This window comes from Ciconia boyciana, chromosome 2, assembly GCF_034638445.1.
Source record: "Ciconia boyciana chromosome 2, ASM3463844v1, whole genome shotgun sequence".
NCBI lineage: Eukaryota > Metazoa > Chordata > Aves > Ciconiiformes > Ciconiidae > Ciconia > Ciconia boyciana.
The window spans coordinates 40,832,674-40,853,154 of NC_132935.1; the positions used below are offsets into that span (position 1 = coordinate 40,832,674).

Genomic DNA, 20,481 nt, shown 5'->3' on the forward strand with positions numbered 1-20,481 from the left:
AGAAGGCAGATGCTGCTGGATTTTAATCCCTCTGAATTCTCTGATGGATTAAACCTCAAATCTCTAACTGTCCTTCTTAATGCTGCAGTAAGTAACACACATACTTGTTACTCTGATTTACAGCTGAAATAAAAGCGAAAGGCATTCAAAATGAAACGTCTGAAAATCAATCTGTGCTGCAAGTGGATGGGACACTAAAGCATTCCGGATTATTTTCTCCCACCAGCCTTCACCCTGCCCAGTGCCTGATGAGGCAAAAATCACTGTCTGCAGCAATAAAAGTTGCAGATACATGTATTACCCTCCACCTACCTGTAACCCTTCAATGGCCAGTTTGAGGATAGATGGCGTAAGCTTGGAGGCTTGCTTGAAGGAGAAGTTGCTCCAATCTATAATTAGAATGAAGCCATTTATCTGAAGCTCCTGATCTTCGATGAGCACTTCCAAGGACAGTAGGATAGCCCGAAGGATATCTATGAAGGAGTTCCTAAAGCCAAAGCAGAAAAAAAAAAAATCAATGGTTGCAGTTACCTTCAAACTTCAAGATACTCAGCTTTGCTGTGGATGGGGCATGAGCAAGGGACGGGGATTTATTCTGGTAGAATTCTTTTGAAAAGAGAGTTGTTTTAGAGGTGTCACTAAAGTGCTCCTGCTCTGAAAGTCACATTCCTCTGCTTGATGTGATAAGTCCTGCTCACCGGTGGAGAAAATAAACCCTGAATTAAATCTTTTCAATTCTTCTGGCATTCCTTACAATAGATTTTAGCTAAGCTACTTTGAGAAAATATTTCTCTATGGTGAAATGAAAGGGATTCAGGCTATCAATTTAAATCCCTGTTCCTTTGGATATACTTTACCAGTGTTTTGTTTGGGGTTTTCCCCCCCCCCTCTTTTCTTTCTATTATAAAGAGCAAAATCAGAAAAGGAAATAAATCGTTGCAATATTAATATAAATGGTATGGTTACAACTAGGCTCCCTGGCTTCCTGTTTGAGTGGAGGGAACGATCCAAGGCTTTGCAAAATAAAGTTTGACTGTTGCCTTATTTCTGCAAACCAAATGCAACATGGAAAATAGCTGCAAATGGGAACTCTATTAATTAGCAGCTACCAATAGGCTGGCTGCAAGGCTTCCGTCAGCTCTGGGAGAATAATTAGAAACCTTGGGGGCCCTGAAGGAGACAGCAAGTGACAGAGAGGAAAATGTTGAAATGTTTTCTTTAATGTGAAAGTCTGTACTGAGAAGCCTGGGCCTCTCTCTACTTCCATCTCACGCATTTTACGAAAGTAAGAGTTGGACACGTTAATGACTTATTCCATATTTACACCTGAGTAAACTGTATCAGGCCCTCTCGCCATCTCTCCTTCCCGTTAAGATGATTTACAAACAACAGATTCTTTTAGAGAGCAACAAGCAAGGAAAGCTTCAGACAGTACAACTTAACCTTCTGTAAAATGAAATTGTAACATACTGCTATTGCAGTCTGCTTTACCTCTGCATAATTCTCAAATCTTGATTTGATGCCTGAGGTCTATTACAGGGAAGGCTCACACCATGGAGATTTTCATTTAATCCTTTTCTGCTGTATTCTTTAATTTAAAACAAGTCATCTAAGCCTACAAAAGCATTGTTTCAAATTCTGCCTGAGAGAAAAAAACCTATGTGCAATCAAAACAAACTTCTCTACCATCAAGACCTCTACCCCTGAAAGGCAGCAACACATGATAAATTTCTATTAGAAGTAAATGGTGAAGTGTTTTCTTATTCTTTCTCTTTTCTCTCAGCAGGTTTCAAGTGGAAATGTGCATTCCTTCTCTCAAGACACAGTCCCTTGAAAAAGCTGTTCCTGAACTGTGCCTCTCTGCCTAAGTTAGAAGCTTCTCTGACGTATAATTGCTGAGGCAACTTGCAATACATAGAGCTTGATGATATTTAACTTTGTTGCTGCTGGGTACCAGACCACCCCTCCCTCATTTGCAGTAACAAGACAACCTTGACCTTTTCAAATTATATGGGAAAGCTGTGCTAAACATCAAACTGAAGGAGTACTTTCCTTAGCAACGTAAGGTGAAGGCATATTGATTGGATTGGCAACTGACATTTATTTTCAGTCTAAATTTATTTCAAAAAACTGTGATATGAATATACTACCCCCTGCTCAGCTGAAACAGGTGATGACTTTCATGCAGCAGCATTAAATTACTACACTTTCAGTGATGAAAAAAGCAATTGCACCCCTAGACCATATCTACTTAATATATCCTACATTACTCTACCCCAGCATCCCTATTTAAGGGGGTCAGCCTTCCACAAGAACTGCCCCACAGAAGGTCTCAGAGGTGTGCAGTGTCTCCAAAAGTGTCCTCACACACATGCCAGCCTTCTCTACTCTCTTGTTGGTGTCAACACAGAATGATATCATCATTCATGGATGGGTTTTCTGGCTACATTGAGGAAGATGGACTAATCCAGACCTTGGATTAAGGGATTTAATCCCACATTTGCAAATCTTAAAATGAACTGAAAACTTGTTATTATGCTGAAGATGTGAAAATAGGACCACATTTTGATCAGAAAAGGTTTCGTCCTTTATTTTTGGGAAGTTTTCTTAATAGAAGATGCAAACTCATATTCGCGACCCTGCTATCTCTGATGCTTTTAAAGGCTGTGTAATGATTTCAGTAGGGCTGTATGGAAATGGTGTATACAAGGCATCGTCTATAATTCACTTAAACTCTAAATCACAATGAAATATTTCATTTGATTCAGCAAAATCTTCCTCTCCAACTCTATCCTTAGGAATTCCAATCTTTATTTAGGTGTCTACATAAATTACCAGGTTATCAAGGAATTTCTCACCTGTACTTCCCTGTACTTTCAGTAGAAATTATTTGCCTGGGAGGTATGGCACCCAGTTTCTTAGTGTGTAACTAATCTGGCTGTCCCCTGCCCAGATCCCTCCCCCTCTCTACACACTTGCAGTTGTAAGACATGGTGTAGGAAATAACTCAAAGTGAACACAAAGACGTTTTTCAGATGAGTACAAGGAGACATGAAAGCAGCACACAAGTCCTCCAGGTGGGCTGTTTGCAGGCACGCTGTTTTTTGAATGCAGGGTCTGGACAGAAATCAGACAGGGTGCCACTTGAGGCTGAAGCCCTCTGCTCCCTAATTTTGAGGCTTTGAGACAAATCATTCAGCTGTGTGACTGATTTGCATCCAAATCATTTTCCATGCATGAACAGAGAACCACTTTCTATTAGTCCATCTCTTTTGTTCCTTTGCTTAATGTTCCCTTGCTTAATGTTCCCTTCCCTCCTCCAACCCCCCTCCCCACCAGTTTAACCCTCTCACAAAAAAAAAAAAAAAGTGAAATAAATTACTATTACACAAAGGGAAATGTGTAAGGTGCTGTAAGGATTCAGCATGGAGCTTACTGAAGTGAGCCACTAATGAGTTACAAAAGATTTGCACAAGCCCCAGAAAGACAAAAAGGTGGAGGGAGGGAGAGTGCCTATCTGCCTTGGCTGAATGGAAAGGTACCACAAAAGAAGCTCTTCAAATATCCTTTGGAAAATGGGACGTTAGCCCAACAGAAGCTAGTGGTAAGGCGCAATAATGTAAAACAAAAATGAAGATGCTTTAGCTGAGGGATTTGGTGGAGAGATTAGCCAAAGGCATAACATGAAAATAAATAAGAAGAAATTACTTAATTATAAGAGGCGTAAGCAGGCTGTGAGAGAATCAAAAGGCTCAGTGGAGTACCAGGGTGCAATGGGAACAATTAAAGGGGATAAAGACATTGCAGGGAAATTAAATCATCTATTTGCATGTCTCTGCCACCAGTCATTTTGAAGAGACACATGGATAATAAAGCTGAGGGACTGTTGGAAAATAAGGGGTCAAATAAGACACACTGCAAGAAAGTGACACATTTTGGAGAAGATAGCATCGGTAAAGGATTTTGACATTACTGTCTCTGAACAGTTAAGCACAGGCTCTGTTTCAGGCATGCTAGTGAAATTAATTGGATTATTCAGATGATTAAAAGTATGAACGTACAGAAGTACTGGCAGCTGAAGCCATTAAAATTGTCTGGTAGTAAGCAAAAACAAACTGTCACTAAAAATCCTGACTGTCCCACAGGACAGCGGGCTAACAAAGTTTGGACCAGTGTCATTATCTTGGCAGTTGCCGACAGCTCAGCTTAAGATCCCTAAGTTAGTATGCAGTAAGGGCATCTCTCCTGTAATACTTAAAAGGTGGCTTAGTTAAATGCAAATGCAGATAAAAGGGATTTCTTTACTTGCTAAAAAAATGGCTCGGGATACCAAATCAATGAATTTATCACCTTTTAAATGTAACAAAGAAGTGAACTTGCAACACCATCATATTTAACATAAGCTAACAAAAGACTGAGCAATATAAAAGTGGTTTCATTGAGTCTGAACACCTAAGAAGAGAAGACAGTACAGTACACCTCACAAAAAAGCTATGGCCAAGGCTGAGTAACATTTATCAAGCTGCGAACATGGCATAGATACAAATCAGGTTAGAGTCCACATCTTGCTTTGTTCCCTCCCCACACAATAAATCACCAACAGAGAGCAGAAACGCACGCTTAGCTTCTAGTGGGGGGAGAGCTGGCACTGCCCTGCGAGGAGGATTCCCACTGGGAGTAATGTGCAGAAGAGGAAGCAGAAAGAAGAAGGACTACAAAAACATGCCCAGGTTGCCCCAAATTATTTGAGCTAATCAAAGCTGAAGAAGCTGTAAGGAAAGGCTTAGAAAGGGAGACGTGAACAACAAGCAGATCGATGCTGGTGGAGGAGGCAGAATCCAGGAAGGAGCATTTTGAATTGCTCCCACACACAGCCAGGGTACGGTGTTCATGGAAAAGCCCTTGGAATCCAGCCAGCACTGGGTTTTGAACAGGTGTTCGTAAATCATACGAAGCCATTTATTTCAGCAGATTAAATTCTCCTTTCTGCTCATGAAGTATTGATAAGAAAGCCCCAACTTCTGATGATGTGTTCTTAGAAAATATCTGGGGTTTTTTAATGCATGTATTAGTTTTAGAAATTTTAAACTCACCTCTGCTGAAAAAAGCACTGGAAATTACTGACATATAGTCCTTGGGGATTCATGTCTTGATTCAAACTCATGATCATGAGTAGCTACCCTGCCTCTCTGACATCAGAGGGAAATGGCAGTCAGTCCAGCCACTGCAAGACCTTATCTTCACATTTTATGATCTTTTGGTGAGGAAAGGCCCTTCATATGAACCCAGCACAATGCCAGGCAGCCCTTGGCTGAAGAATAACCAGGAACAATAACTGCAAAATGAAGAATCGTGAATAAACATGGTGACTCACTTGACTAATCCTGCACCAGAGAAGATGAACAGTCTGACAGAGGAGCTCACAGCTGACTCATGTGCTGAAAAGGGCTTGTTTGTCTCATTTGTCTGAGGTCTGAATAGTGCATATGTGCGCAAACATTAGCAAGGCTTGTCTACGATTCACAGAGAAAATGGGTTGCATTCACAGCAAATGTTCACAACAAATATTTTGACCAGCCATGGGTAACTTTCTTCGTAGAACAATTCAAAGCTAGTTAAACTCGTTAGCTGCAAAAATATGAATAATTCACCAGAATGCAAACTGGAGACATTCTTACACAACAATCTGAGATTTTTTCGTATTTTGTGGGGTTCCAAGCCTTTCTTTGCCATGCCACAGTTAAGTTACAGATTTTTTAAAATTTCTCTGTAGAACCAGAATATAGGCAGATAAAACTCCTACTGAGTAAAACACAGGTTGCATTAAAACACAGGTTGCATTAAGCTAATGTCATAGCTCCAAATTATTCTTCTGTCACATCCAGTGTAGCTATCTTAGGCTGTTCCAGTATGTCAGCTTCAGACAGGCATCACTCCTGTTTTGTAATGAAAAGATAGCAAGTTTTTCCCCACAGCATCTGTGTGAGTCTATAAATAAAATTCCAAAGTAACTTTACATCCAGGATAACAGACTGGATAGATAAGTGTACTGATTTTTTTCTTTGGAAATGGTTAGTCCAACAGTGCACTGGATACGAAGAATAGAGTAGACTAAGCTGAGACCTGAGCTGTATCTAACAACATCAGAAATCTGCTGCTTAGCTTATAACTGATCGGAGGCCAGTCACCCACAGATATCTGTCTGGTTTTGAATTCCTGCTTGGAGTGAGCTGGAAGCCTGTGCCATTGCCAGTGAAGGGCAAATGTACCAGCCTGCAGAAAGAAACTACATCAGTTTATTCTTTCATCATACAAAAATTGCCTCTCAGTGGCTTTCTTAAAGATACAAAAATATTCCCTATGTTATGTTTCTGCTTGAGGTTCTTCTATATACAAGTATTATGAGGTTTTTTGCTGTCACTTTCCACTTCACTTGAACTCCATGGCAACCAATAGCCTCTGAATGACACGCTCCACATTCAAGTCAGAGTTACGAATCCCCTCCTACATACATTCATTCATACTGTGGGCACCCTTACCAAATGAATACTTTGTCCCTGATGTTAATGTGACTGTGCAAGGACCCTTTCTTATGTGTAATTTGGCTGAAAAACAGGGACCTTCGCAGCCCCTGTGCTTGGGGAGGGAGAGTGTAGGTGGTGGGGCTCTTTGGACCCCTGGTGGGATCAACTTCCACCAAAGACCTACACAGGGGAAGGGGGAGGTGACATCTGCTCTTCCCTTTGCCTCAGCCCACGGACTTGTTACACCATCTACCAGGGAATCAGTCCAAGATAAAGCATAAAATTGTTACACTCCTGAGAGCTCAAAAAATCCCTCCCTGAGCTCTCCAGAAACCTGATCCCAAATGGAGCAGGCAACCGATTGCAACCCAGCACAGCACAAGCTTAGTGGTCGCACATAAGGAGGCCACTCAGGTGCAGTAGGGCAGCCCAGCCATCAGGCTAATGGTTTGGCCAGGCTCCAGCCAAAGCATTCAGTGCCGTGCAGGGTGAAGCCTCTCGGGAGCAGAGTGCAGCTCTGCTTTGCAGCCTGCTGCTGAAAGGAAAGGCCAGAATTGAATCTCAGGTGCAGTATGACTGTTCCTCTGGCTGTGGATTTGTTTTATTCCTTCAGGAGGCAGTATTTCTGAGCTACACACTGGTGATTTTCTTGCCTTTTTAGTACGCAGAGCAATGTCATGCTTGCACACTGTGCAAATTTCTCTGTTGAGAAGGAATAAGTGACAATCACAGGCAGTGTGTTATGATACTGTGGAAATTATTAAAAGTCCTACGCTCCAACCCCTAAATGCAATCAATAAATCAATACTACAGAGCAACTGCAGTAATGTGCCTGGATAGTCCCAAAGGCAATGTCCCCTGCGAGGACCATGGGCAAGATGGGCAAAGAGTACATTCCAGCATGAGCGCAGTCAGGGAGTCCATGGTGGTTTCAGGTTAGTGGTCTGCACTGTTAGAAATTTAGGAGATGACATGTGGGAACAGACCGATGGTCACAGCTCAGGATGCTGTTTGAGAGGTAGTTTTTAATCTCCTATCTTGATCTTACCAATGTTGTGATAGTGTTCCCTCAAAGCACAGCTGTAGTAATAATGAACAAAACAAATGCTGGTACATGAATGGCTTATTGTTAGCAGCATTAGGATTTATGACCTCTGTTGTTTTATTTTATTCTGTGTGATTGCATAGCCTTTTCTTATTTCCTCTTGGCACTGCAATCCATCCTTGCATCACACTAAGCTATTTGCTTGATTTCTTGCATCACTGCGTTCCACAAGTTAATTTTTCATTACAGAAAGGGAAAGGATTTTCTTTTGAACATTATGAAGCTACTGTTTAATCACAGAAAGCAATTACACAGCTCCTTTGTTCTGTTATTAGAAGAAGGTACAAATGACATCACCGATTCAGTCTCCCTATCATGTTTTCTGTGTATGATTCCACTATATCTCCTCTAGCTAAATCTCTACTGCATCCTCAACATCTTTCCATTTGAAATAGCCCTGGACTTTTTGCTCCCTTCTGATGCAATTACCTCACTTGTTCATAACGCTAATGAATTCCTTTCATTGCTCTTTTTTTTTTGGACAGTTATATTTTTTACATCCCCTTCTTTTTGAGATAATACAATGTAAAGTGAATTCAGTATTCAAGGTGAGTTTGGAATATCAGCATACATAAAAGAATATGTTATCTTTTCCTCTTTATTCTCTGTCTCATTCTTAATGCAGCCTAACATCTAATTAACTTTTATGACCACCACTGCACAATAAGTACACTTCTTAATTGTGCTGTCCATAATGACCTGATGTTTTTATTAAAAGGTTAAAAGTAATTGAAAACCCAGAAGAAACTGCACAGAGTTAAGAGAGGATAAAGGATCTGCATACAAGATGTGGCCACATATTAAAATCCAATATGTTCTTGCACTGCACTTAGACTTCTTTGCATAATAAATGCTGCTTTTCTAGGTCATTCTAGAATTTTCCACAATTTTTGCTAATCTTCACTAACCTACACAACTTTCCATTTACTTTTTGTCACATCACCACTTACGTCACCTACATCTGCCAAAAGAATATTACTGGTGGGCATTATGATAACATCATTTTGCCACTTACAAATCCTACTCCCTGCCTGAAGTATCAGGGCCACTTTTATGTGCAAGGTGTGCTGGTTTTGGCTGGGATAGAGTTAATTTTCTTCATAGTAGCTAGGATGGGGCTGTGGTTTGGATTTGTGCTGGAAACAGTGTTGATAATACAGGGGTGTTTTTGTTATTGCTGAGCAGTGCTTACACAGAGTCAAGGCCTTTTCTGCTCCTCACCCCACCCCACCAGCGAGTAGGCTGGGGGTGCACAAGAAGTTGGGAGGGGACACGGCTGGGACAGCTGACCCCAACTGACCAAAGGGCTATTCCACACCATATGACGTCATGCTCAGCACAGAAAGCTGGGAGAAGAAGGAGGAAGGGGGGGACATTCGGCGTGATGGCGTTTGTCTTCCCAAGTAACCATTACACGTGATGGAGCCCTGCTTTCCTGGAGATGGCTGAACACCTGCCTGCCCATGGGAAGGAGTGAATTAATTCCTTGTTTTGCTTTGCTGGCATGTGTGGCTTTTGCTTTACCTATTAAACTGTCTTTATCTCAACCCATGAGTTTTCTCACTTTTATTCTTCCAATTCTCTCCCCCATCCCACCGAGGGGGAGTGAGCGAGCGGCTGTGTGGTGCTTAGTTGCCAGCTGGGGTTAAACCACAACACAAGGCAAGAATTCACCTGTATATTTATTAACTTTTCTGAAAAGACTTTAATACAAACTCCACAGGAAGATTTTTTATTAGCTAACTAAATGGTATATTTACATATTTTACCTTAGACAATTCTAACAAAATTATCTAATTGCCCCTTTGGTGGCAACCAGTCATTCTTACAGCAGACCTCAACGATGACTAGATCAAACAGTAAAGTTAAAATCAAATAACTGCTCACCATTGCATATATTCTGAGAGTGCTGAGTTCAGAACTACAAAAGTCATATTATCATTTGTGGATATTCAAACAGCACCTGGTTACTCACACAGCATTCATCAATCCAGAAAGCTTTGAAAAACGTAGCAGAATGTCTGGAGGTTCATTCAGAAACTCACTTTTCTCTCTCTCTGTTGGAAAGTTTAACTGTTCAGCTAAGAAGCAGACTCCTTCTGTGTGCTTGAAATTACAGTAATGAACTTTCAGCTGGTAATTGTAAGCTGACAATGAACGCAAAAGGTATGCATGAAGTCACCTCTTTCCTTCTAGTACCTAGTCTGAAATCTCTATGAAGCCCTAAGGTCAGAGGAGAAATCTGGTCCATCTGAATCTCAGATTTTAGAGCCACAGATAGTGTACAATCGGTATGCTTGACAGATGAGAGTCAAAACTTGCTTGTGAAAGCAGCCCATATTTTGAAAAACATTCTGCTGAAGGGTCCCTTTTTCTTGTGTATAGAATTATGGAAGGTACATTTGATTTTACAGGCTGAAAAAAGTCAGAAAAAAACCTAGGAAAACTGGAAAACTGGAAAACTGGAAAAGTGAGGCCAGATGGTCAGGAGCAGATTGCATCAGAGTTAAGAAATGACGATCTATCCAGTAGGAAGAGCAGAGCTGAGCTGATCATGGTGAAAAGCCACAGTAAACTGAGACCGAGTTATGGGTAACGCCCTGTACATGAAATTCCAGACAATGTGCGTAAAGGTGACAGTCGTGCAGTACTATGTCCCTAACAAAGCATAACATGAAGAAGAAAAAGAAAAATACAACATCCCAGTGGACTTTATTAAGTCAGTGCGACATCTTCCTTGGCCTGTGTGAAATGAATGCATACACAGAGACAGACTGTTGCAGGCCCCGCAGTCATGGCATGTCGAGAAACGGTTCACATGAAGATGATGGAAAATGGCCTGCGTATCTTCATTGGCAAGATCACCCTGTGGCAGTAATGTAAATCGCCACATAAAGATTTATAAAGTAGTTTTGGTATCACCAGATGGTATAATGGAGAAACAGAGACCATGTTTTATTCCTCCTTTCAGGAGGAATGAAAGAGAAAAGCAGAGCAGGTATGGGCAATGGACAGCAATGCCACCAATGAAAACAAGGAATAATTTGCAAAGAAAGAAATCAGAAACATCACAGTCTTACAACCTCTCTCCAGTAAAAATAGCATTTTAACTATCGTAATATAGAGGATGATACAAAAATTATGATGTTATTAAAAAGCTTGGAGAATCTCAGCAGTCCCTATGCCTGTCTGGTGGAAAGCATATTAGGTTTTTCTAGAACAGCAAGAACAGACTGATGAAGTCATGTGGGATGCCATCACCAAAGGCAGATGATGAAAGCTGAATCTCTTCAGAGATATTGGGTAAGAGGTTATCAAGACATGAGAAGAATTGGCAAAAAGTAGAAATGCAAGTATATCTTAGTAAACACCTAAAAAGGCTATTAAATCAGGCAAATAAGCATACACCTATGCTTATGCCTGTACTTAAATCTGGGCAGTGAAAGTGGCAGATGTTAAAAAGATGTACAAAAGTGATGTCAATCGCAAAAAGGGTTATAAATTATTTTAGTTGGAGCCCTTCAGGGCCAGTAAAAGACAGACATGAAAATATTCTCATCATTTCTTACAAGCAAATGAAAAGATGTGTCAAGCATTATATATATCAAGGAGGTTTCCCACTGGAACAACAGGCAACTTTGATATAGCTGACAAGATGGAGGAACTTGATATTATTGTTGTAGAAATGATCATTGGGGAGCTCAAAACAGATGCTATAAAGATTCATAAGACAGCAGTCTAGGAAAAATTAACTGCAGATCTCTTCAGAAACAATGATGACGAAAATTTGCTATAATGATTCAACTGAGCAGGGAAGAAGGACCAGAAAAAAATGAACCTCTGTAGATTTATGAAATAGAGGACTGTTAAAAGTGGATGGGATCATGATGCTGCCAACCACAAAGAAACTGCTTTGCACAGTTATGCTGAAAAGGATATACAGTGCCATGAAGCTCAAGGAAAATGAGCAGTTTTCACCCTAGCCACTTTTGGGTGGTTCATATTTCATGCAACATCACTGAAGAAAGTGAAGGAATGAATAGCAACAACCATTCCCCCTAAGAAAGCAGATCTTTTTTTCCAGAACTGCACTGAAAGTGTAAACGACAGATATCTGTAGAAGACTCCAGACTTTACAGAATCCTTAATGAGAAAAAAAATTATGCAGTCCAACCAACAATGAGGAGTCTGGTCAAAAGTTACCAGTGGAATTAGAAAAAGGTATGTCTTCTTACTCACCCTTTCCAGGTTTGTCTCAGACTTTATTGGGTATTGGACCTCCCATGTGGAAAGCAGCTGACAAGAAGTTGCTATGGGAGATCTGGATTCCACGGACACGTGACTCCCCAGTACGTCAATCAACAAAAGACTGATAACCGAATGAATTTTATAACTATGAAGTAGAAAACAAAAGTTATGGAAGACACCATCAGTCTGAATCATACCACATTGTAGGAGAAACCTTAGGTACTAGTATTGAATTTAATTCTATAGACAGTATGAATGACAACTGCTTCTGTAATGACTCCAGTGAGTGAGGCGATTGCTCCTTTTGATGGGGAATTACTGAATACAGAAATCAAGTATCATCAGCTTTATACTATGTATCATTGATAGCCTTTTACTAAGTGTATTTTTGTATAGATCACAGTAATGGAGCAAAAGAGGTCTGCCTAAAGGCAGATAAATATCTTTTTCTGTGGATTTTACTACCACTTATGCAGAATAAGGCAGGTAAGAGGAACAAAAAATGTTCAGATCCAGAGACAGCTACAACCACCTGATGCTTTGCAAGTGAGGAAGTGAGCTTTCCTGGGATGTACGGGGTTTCTTTGACAAAATAGTCCTTGGGAAGGGTCTCTTTTTTTTTTTTTTTTTGGCCTTGAAGTTGCAAAATACGGTTTTCTGACAGAATTGCAATACAAAGGGAAAGAAGGTGAGTCTAGGACTCCCTGCAACACAAAAAGCCACATGGAAATTTTTCCAAAGCAGCAACCTGAACAAATTAATGGGCCTGGCCCAGCCCATTTAGAAATACAAAAATGTTTAGACGGGCTTTCTCGAAACAGATGAAGTAATGATGGAAAAAAAATATTAAAATGCAGGTTGCAAATTGAAAATTAGAAACTGCCAGGGTTACAGTTGTTCTCAAAATGCCCCCTGTGCAGGATCAGTGGACAAAATAGGCTATAATAAATTTTTAAGTATGATTCCATATACCATAATCATGAAGGGAAAAATTAAACATATTTTAGAACTCTAATACCAGTTCTTCATAATTTTTAAGTACTTCATTTTCTGTGAATGCAGTGGCTTGGTACATAATTTCCCTATTTTAAAAAAAAAGAAAAGAATGGGCAATCTACCTGAAGCATTTAATCAATGCTTTAATTGTATTTTATTATCAGGATTTGAAACCTTATATTTCTGCAATAAACTCTGCCTTTTAACCAAGATTACTAATTCCATGATCTAGCAGCATGAAGGCTTTTTCCTGGATGGGACAGGATGGATCTTTGTGTCGCTTATTGACAGCAGTGATGTGTAGTAACTGTTTAAGTTGAGATCCCAAAGAAGGCAGAAATAGGATTGTGGAGCCTTGTATTGAATATATGGTAATGGTGAAAGGAAGCCCAGCCTGCTATCCTCTATTCCCCTGAAGCCAGTACAATTTTTTGGTACATGCCAGTTCCCAGTAGAGTACAGATTAGTGTTTCAGGTGCAGTGTGGTCCTTGCCTTGGAATAGTAATGTTATGTTATTATTTTGGCAGACTATCAAATTTTCTCAGGAATTGTCAGTGTAAAACAATGTAAGTGGTTTATAAACTATTAAAATTTAGTTCAGTGGAAAACAGAATTTCATGTGAATTGCAATGTTAGGAATTCTGAAAGAAAATTTTCATTACTTTCTTATTACACAAGTTATCAGCAACCTCCTAAATCACTCTAACCTCTGTACAGTAGAGTATACTTACATGTGTGGATGTTTAGTCTCTGCCTTCTGGCAACCACTGTTTCAGGGTTTGCTGTTTCTGGGGGAAAGGGCTGTGTTTTAGGTTTCTTAAAATCTGGAAGCTGCACATTGATGATGTAATGTTTTATACTCTTCTATTTCTGTTTGTATTGCTTTTTATTGTGAAGCTAATAATTAATTCTTTTTTTTTTCACACTTCTAATAAGAATTCTCACATAGTCAATACAGAGAATTACTGAAGAAATGCGGTTAATTGGAGTCACTACTCTACACTACTCATTCAACTATAAATAATTGTTCATGGAGAAACATATGTAATAATTAAATAGAGTAGACAGCCAAAATTTTTGTGCTTTTGAACTCCATGCACAATGACTTCCTGCCAGACCTCCCATTGGTATCGGTAGGAGGCAGTTAGCTGGAACAACCAGGATCTTTACCCCAAACACAAGCAGTAGTGGTCACTTCTATGAAGATATAGACAACAGGGAGGCCCTGTTTTGTCAAAAGTCAGCAAAAAAGAGGCAGAAAAAGGTTCAGCAGACATTGCCACAGCAAGTCTAGTTACATGGCCTTGAGAAAAATGCCAGAAGGAAAACTTCAGTAGTAGAGGTAAACGTGGAAGTCTTGAACAAACAAATCATCCCTTGTTCTTTACTTCCTGTTGTTTTACGGAAAACAGTTGCATGCAGTCATTGGTACAAGCTTGTTTACAAAGAAACACCTGTGTTTTTCATCTATTTCTTCCTGTAAAAAAACCTTTATGAACACAGAAAGTCACAATTAATTTTCCTTGAGACCTAACTGGTTTGATGTTAAGAAAGTAAGGGATTGGGTGTTACCATGAACATATGGTTTATTGGAATAGCTGCACCTTGAAGTTTTTTTTAAAAGTAGCAAAGCCTACTTTTCAGGAGATGGCATTGGAGATGCTTGCACCATAACAGGGAAGATACCGTCTTTGGAAGATTTAATATATAAAAGCTGTAATTTGGTATCATGGGATGGCTTGTTAAAAGTACAGGGTTTGTTAATACTACATTGGGTGTCCTTTTTTCTCTGTTATTGCCTCACAGTTTACACTGTACTGAAAGGGGAAAGTTAGGCAGGGAGAGTTCATTCCTACAAATCTAAACACAGTCTTATGACACATTTGTTACAACAGCAGAATGCATTTGCTTAAAACCAACTGTAGTACATACTTCTCTTTATTCTAGCCAATGCTTTGACTTCACAAAAATGTTTGTAAAAAGGCCTTATGGCAATATCAGAGAAAAACTACAAGTGATCAAGTCTTTGCAAAATGAATCCCAATATGCTGCAGTTAGTTTCACTCCACAAAAACACACAAAAAGCAGAGTGCTTCCAGCCTCTCTGTGTTGTTTTTTTTCCCTGATCTGCCAGAACTCTTCATGTTTCTATTCCCTTGCATTCAGTTGACTTAGCTGTGGTTAATATTTTGCAATTTTAGTATTAATCAACAGTGCTTAACAGTCAAGTAAATGTGCTGGTTTCATTTCTGCATGAGAAGTATATTAAGCCATAAGGTACTTAAGCAAATGTCTAATGTAAAGCATATGAATAGTCTCATTGCTGCATTTTGTCTCCATAGTTGAATTTGTTGGGGTTGCTCACATACATGTGAGTATATGCATTGCTGAACCAGAGGTTATGAAAAAAACTTTTCTTTGTCTTCTTGCTCTTTGGAAATCCATGAACCCTATATGCTTTTGAAAGAATTAGATAAGGAGGTTCCCTGGCTTCAGCCATGCAACTTCTAACTCACAGCTTCATGAAAGTCAGAAAACAGACTTTTAGTTCACCTATTCTGACCTAGTCATGTGCACTGGTTTTATTAAGGGCCCCACAACATGACTGTAGGCATGAATTAAGCCATTTTTCATTCCAGAAGTAGGAAATTGCATGAGAGTACAGCACTGGCACAGTGGGACCTTGTGCGAGCAGGGCATTGATGAACATCTTCCTCCCCTCCGCCTGGCCGCAGCACTTCAACCCTGCACTCCCCTGGTCCTGGCCAGAGCCTCTCCTCAGAGACACAGCTAATCAAGGTGCTGAGCTATAAATCACACCTGCTTCACGATGCTGGGCACTTCTTCCAGCATAACTATTTCCATTGTTTTCCTTTGTTTCGTTTTCTATTATCCTGCCGTACTCACACTGGAGCAATTCGCTACATGCAAAAATGAGTCTCGTCCATGGCTTGCATGCCCTCCTTAATTGCTCGGCACCACCAGCCTGGCAAATGGTTGTTTTCTCAACTTACTATTAGTATAGTAGCACTTCTTATCTTTCTGGGTACTTCAGGATAACAAAATAACCATTTTTTTATTGAAGATGTATTTGTAGACATTTATAGTGAGCCATAGCCTTATAGTGAGCCAAGGCCAGGCTTAGGTGGCAGCCAAGAGATTTATTTTTCACCATGCCTTTGGGACATGTAGAGCTTCTTCAGGGGAGAAAAAAGTAGGCAAAGGAGTTTGTCCTGTTCACCCTGGTATAAGAGCTGGACCAGGACTGAAGTCTCTCTGTGGGTCAGGTGAGGGCCAGTTCAGGTTTCCTTCTGTATCTTTCGGGAAGCAGGATTAAAGAAGACCTTGTCTTCAAGGCAGTGGTGTGACTAGTAGGAAACATTGAGTTATTTCTTCCCTGTGTCGCTGGTCCACTGCCTGACTGTGTTCAATCCCTGCAAGCCCTTCCATTAGGCCCAGGGTGCACTCCTGCCCCGGGATGCAGCCACCTGCAAGCTGCTTGGCCTTGCCCTGCTGCTCCAGGGAGCCCCTGAGCCCTGACACACTCTTCTTCATTTAGGGAAGGTATTCAATGCTTCTTTTCTCTTGTCCATTTAGATTGCAAACTTTCTAGGGTGGAGGTTAATCCTTGCTTTATTTTTTCATCCTAGTGTGTTAGGACCCTGTCTAGGGCTGATAGCAAATAAATTCACATAGGAAATTGGTTGCTGGTGAGTGCAACTGGCCAGTATGAGTGCAATGTCCTTTTAAATACATCATGCTGCAAGCGGTCACCCAGTTCAACAGCCATGGTCTGGATTGACTGGGCAAGAGTTTTGATGCAGCTGCATTTAAAGTCTGTGCATTTTATTATGTTTGACAATTGCCTGTAGGTTACCTTCCTGCATTATATGTTAGTATAACCTTTGCTATTCACTGTCTTTCCCTGACTCTAGTGCAGTTGAATAAGATAGCACGGTAAACTCCTTAAAGTTCAAACTCACTCTACTAAGACAGTAGTTTTGGCTCGGTAGGTCCAGTAGTATTCAAGAACAGCATTTAAAGTCCTAGAGACTAGATACTCAGCTGTGCCAGAATCATACCCCATTGTATTTCAGAGTTAAGATGAAGGTGGCTTTATACTAATTAAATTTCCTTGGATATAGGGATGTGGCTGCTGATTAGCTGGGCCAGCAAGAGCTCTGAAGGCCCGCCTTGTGCTATTCTCCTCGATGGCAGCCAACAGGACAGGCCATGTGGCTCCTGCATCAGCTGGAGCATTCCCTCCATGAACATGTAGCCAACACTACGTCTGCACTGCGATGTTTCACAAACAGCCACACTCAGTACTTCAGAAACTCCCTCCCAGGGGAAAACTCAATACCTCTGAAAGTAAGATAGACACAAGAAAGTGCCATTCTCGCTGCATCTGCATGCTCCTCTTGACAGGGTATTTGCTCACTGATACTTTCCTTAATTCTTAGAACGTCTTTTATTGGGGTCACGTCACAAAGCCCCCACTGGAGGACTATTTCCAGATGGGCTACCTACCTAGAGATTCTGTAATTTTCCACATCACAGATAGGCATAGCAACCTTTTCACAGTTAGGATACCTACAATATTTAGTGGTTTCAAACAGGTTCTCATCCAGCAAGAAAGCTGCAATAGACCTTGGAGACAACGAGTTTTGCAACTATTATCCCCCTTAGCACACAATAAGTGGGAGACACAGCTCCATCGTAGGAAACAATGACACTGGAACACCATAAAATGTCAGAACTATCCATTTTCAAATAGAATTGAGGCACAAAACACCCAGCATGTATTCAGAATCCCAGATGGGAAAATTGCTTTTACACAGCATTTCTTATGTACAAGATAGTCTGTTGGACTTTTGGATACCAGAGCTTACTGATATAATGCTTATGTTCTTAAATTGCAAGATAACTTAAAGCACCTTCTGAGTTTATCCTCCTCAGAGGCTTTTGACAAAGCAAAATTAATCCTAGAAATAGGGGATAGGAAGTTACCGGACAGCATCTCTTACATCTCCTGCACTTCATCATCATAAGTACTCCTAGTTTGCCTCTGACTTCAGTAAAAAATCCAGTGATGAGGAGTCCACAGAGTGCCTCAGTTACCTGTTCAGGTCCTGAACCAGCTTAATCATTGCAAAACGTTTTCTAATTTTCTAATTTCTAATTTTCAAAATTTTCTAATTTTCTAATTATTCTGTATTCCCATCCCCAAGGAAATGGAGAACTTTTCACTACCACCTTTTATTAAGGTAAACTTTTATATATAGGAAGATTCATATCCCATCTCTTACTGTCCTCAACTTTTATTACATTGTCATATTTTCCAGCCTTCTTGTTTTAGTATTCTTTTCTCGACTTAGCTCAGATTTCTCTCTCATGCTAGTACTTAGGTTACAGGCCAATTGAGGTGAGTAAAGGTGAATAACTGCTGATGTCCTGCAGACAACATTCCTGTAATACAGCTGAGACATTGCTTCCTCAATGGTACCACCTTACTGTATCATTCCATTTGTAGCCCATCCTTTACCCCAAAATCCTTTTGTGCCCAATCAGTATTTTCTCCATTAATTAACCATGAATACATTATTTAACAAACCAAGAGGTGAGAAAATCCCAGTAGAGACAAACATGTCAGCCAGGGCTAAACCAGTAATGGCAGGTATGTCTGGTGTCTCACAAGGCTCCTTGGCTTTTAAGATGGAGTCCACATCTGATATGCTTCTTTTTGAAGTAAACCCCCAAATGATCCTGAATTACTTTTAAATTAATCATATAAAACGTTCTCTGAAAGAAAGTGAATGTACATGTACCTGTGTATGCATTTTAGCAGCGAATAATAATAAGATGCTGGAAAAAGGAAAAGCATTCATTGGCAGCTACGGCATACACAAATTGCCATTTTCCCCAGACTTGCAAAGCTCTTTTATTCAAAGAGAATTGAAGGTTTTATCAGAGTGAAACTGAATTTAAATTGCAGTAGCCAGCTAAAGTGGCTTACATGTAAATGAGAACCTAAGAAATGGAAAGATTTCCTACCACCTCTCCCTAGGTCAGAGTTTATTCCTCTTCTTTTTTAATCTCAGTTTTCAAATTAATATTGCGGTTCATTTGGAAACAGGATTTTTCATCAGTCTCTTTCTCTTTCAATATAAATCACATTTCTCGTTTTGTACTTACACAACAGATGGGTGGGATTATCCCTGGGAAAACAAGGCAATGCATTCTTATTCAGAAACCTCGCGAAATGAGAACAGCTTAGAGGATCACAGGTCCAAGATAATAGGACAGGTTGGATATGCCTTAGATAAGGTTATTGCTCTCTGGTGTGGATTTTCTTGGTCAGAAATACCTATACAAAAGAAACTCTGTGTGCTAACATATACCCTAGCACTCCAAAGGGGTATAGGCACCACATATACTCTGTAGATTGATCTGTGCATATTTAATATACATGACTAGCATCTCTCGGATTTGCTGTGAAAGGAAGCCAGAAAGAAGGAAAGACTGAAAGGCTTAGCACTGGCAAAGGGAGTGCATGTTCCTGATCACACCGTAGCAGTGGCCTTGTGCTTGTTACCACTTTTTTTCACTTTTATTACTTCATTCATATCTGAAAGTATGGAATTCAGTTCCTCTACTGACATGGTATAAAACCGGAGGAGCTGAAATTATGGCTTTGTGGAAGGGAGCACAGGACTATCTATGGGGAAGAACAAGGAAGGCATGGGGATGGCTGGTAACTGGAACTCAATGAAGAAAACCATATCGGTCTAAAAAGGTAAAAAAAAGTCTTGAGCTTCCTGCTTTGTTAATTCAGACCATCAGCTGCCTGTCTTGTAAAGTATATGAGAGTACATGTCTTATAAAGTACACATGAGAGTGGTTCTACTGGATCAGACCAAAGGTTCCTCTGGCCCCAAATCCTCGTTGTGACAGTGGCCAGCAGCAGGTCCCTAACATGGGGTTTGATACACAACAGGTTGGCAAGCTTAAAATAGAAGACACACTAATTTGCCTCTGAAAAGCAAATATTTCTTCTTATGTCTATTGATACATTAACTTCAAAAATAGGGTAGTCAATAGCTTAGAATCTTACAGTTTCAATCAAATCCTGAATTTTGGCTCTCTAAAGATGTATTATGGGATATTATATAAATAATCCATGTGCATTTTTCAAATAGATTGTTATTGCTCATATAGCATCATAACATTAGCTGGTGCTGTGATTTATACTGCATACATGAAAGATAACTGGCACCACATGTGTTAATGCATGCACAGACACGTGCCATCCACTGTGTGTCTGCAATGGAAAAGTGGAAAAGTGATACCATCTTTCTATAAAGAAAAAGCACCAATGAAGATATTTGCACATTACCTCTCCCTTAAAAATTAATCTTTACTGATGCAAGTTTGCTCAGCCTGGGCAGAAAATAGACAGTTACGTAGGAAATAGTTCCAGCAGGAGGCTAACTGGCTGGCTTTGCCCTCTGTCCCCTACTACAAATGGACCCTCCAGGAAGTTTCCAGAGCTGAGATTATCATGGTCTGGGAGCAAGGGATAGTAGCTTTTTACTGCCCCTGTGGTT

At 40.2% G+C, this 20,481-nt stretch overlaps 1 protein-coding gene across 1 annotated transcript in view; it reads right to left on the bottom strand.

The window, feature by feature from the left end:
• CLVS1 (clavesin 1) overlaps positions 1-20,481 on the bottom strand; it is a 94,301-nt gene that overhangs the window by 65,877 nt on the left and 7,943 nt on the right. Inside the window, exon 2 of the mRNA XM_072851255.1 lies at positions 313-487. Within this exon, the coding sequence (XP_072707356.1) occupies positions 313-487 (175 nt within the window). The remainder of the gene's footprint in view (positions 1-312; positions 488-20,481) is intronic.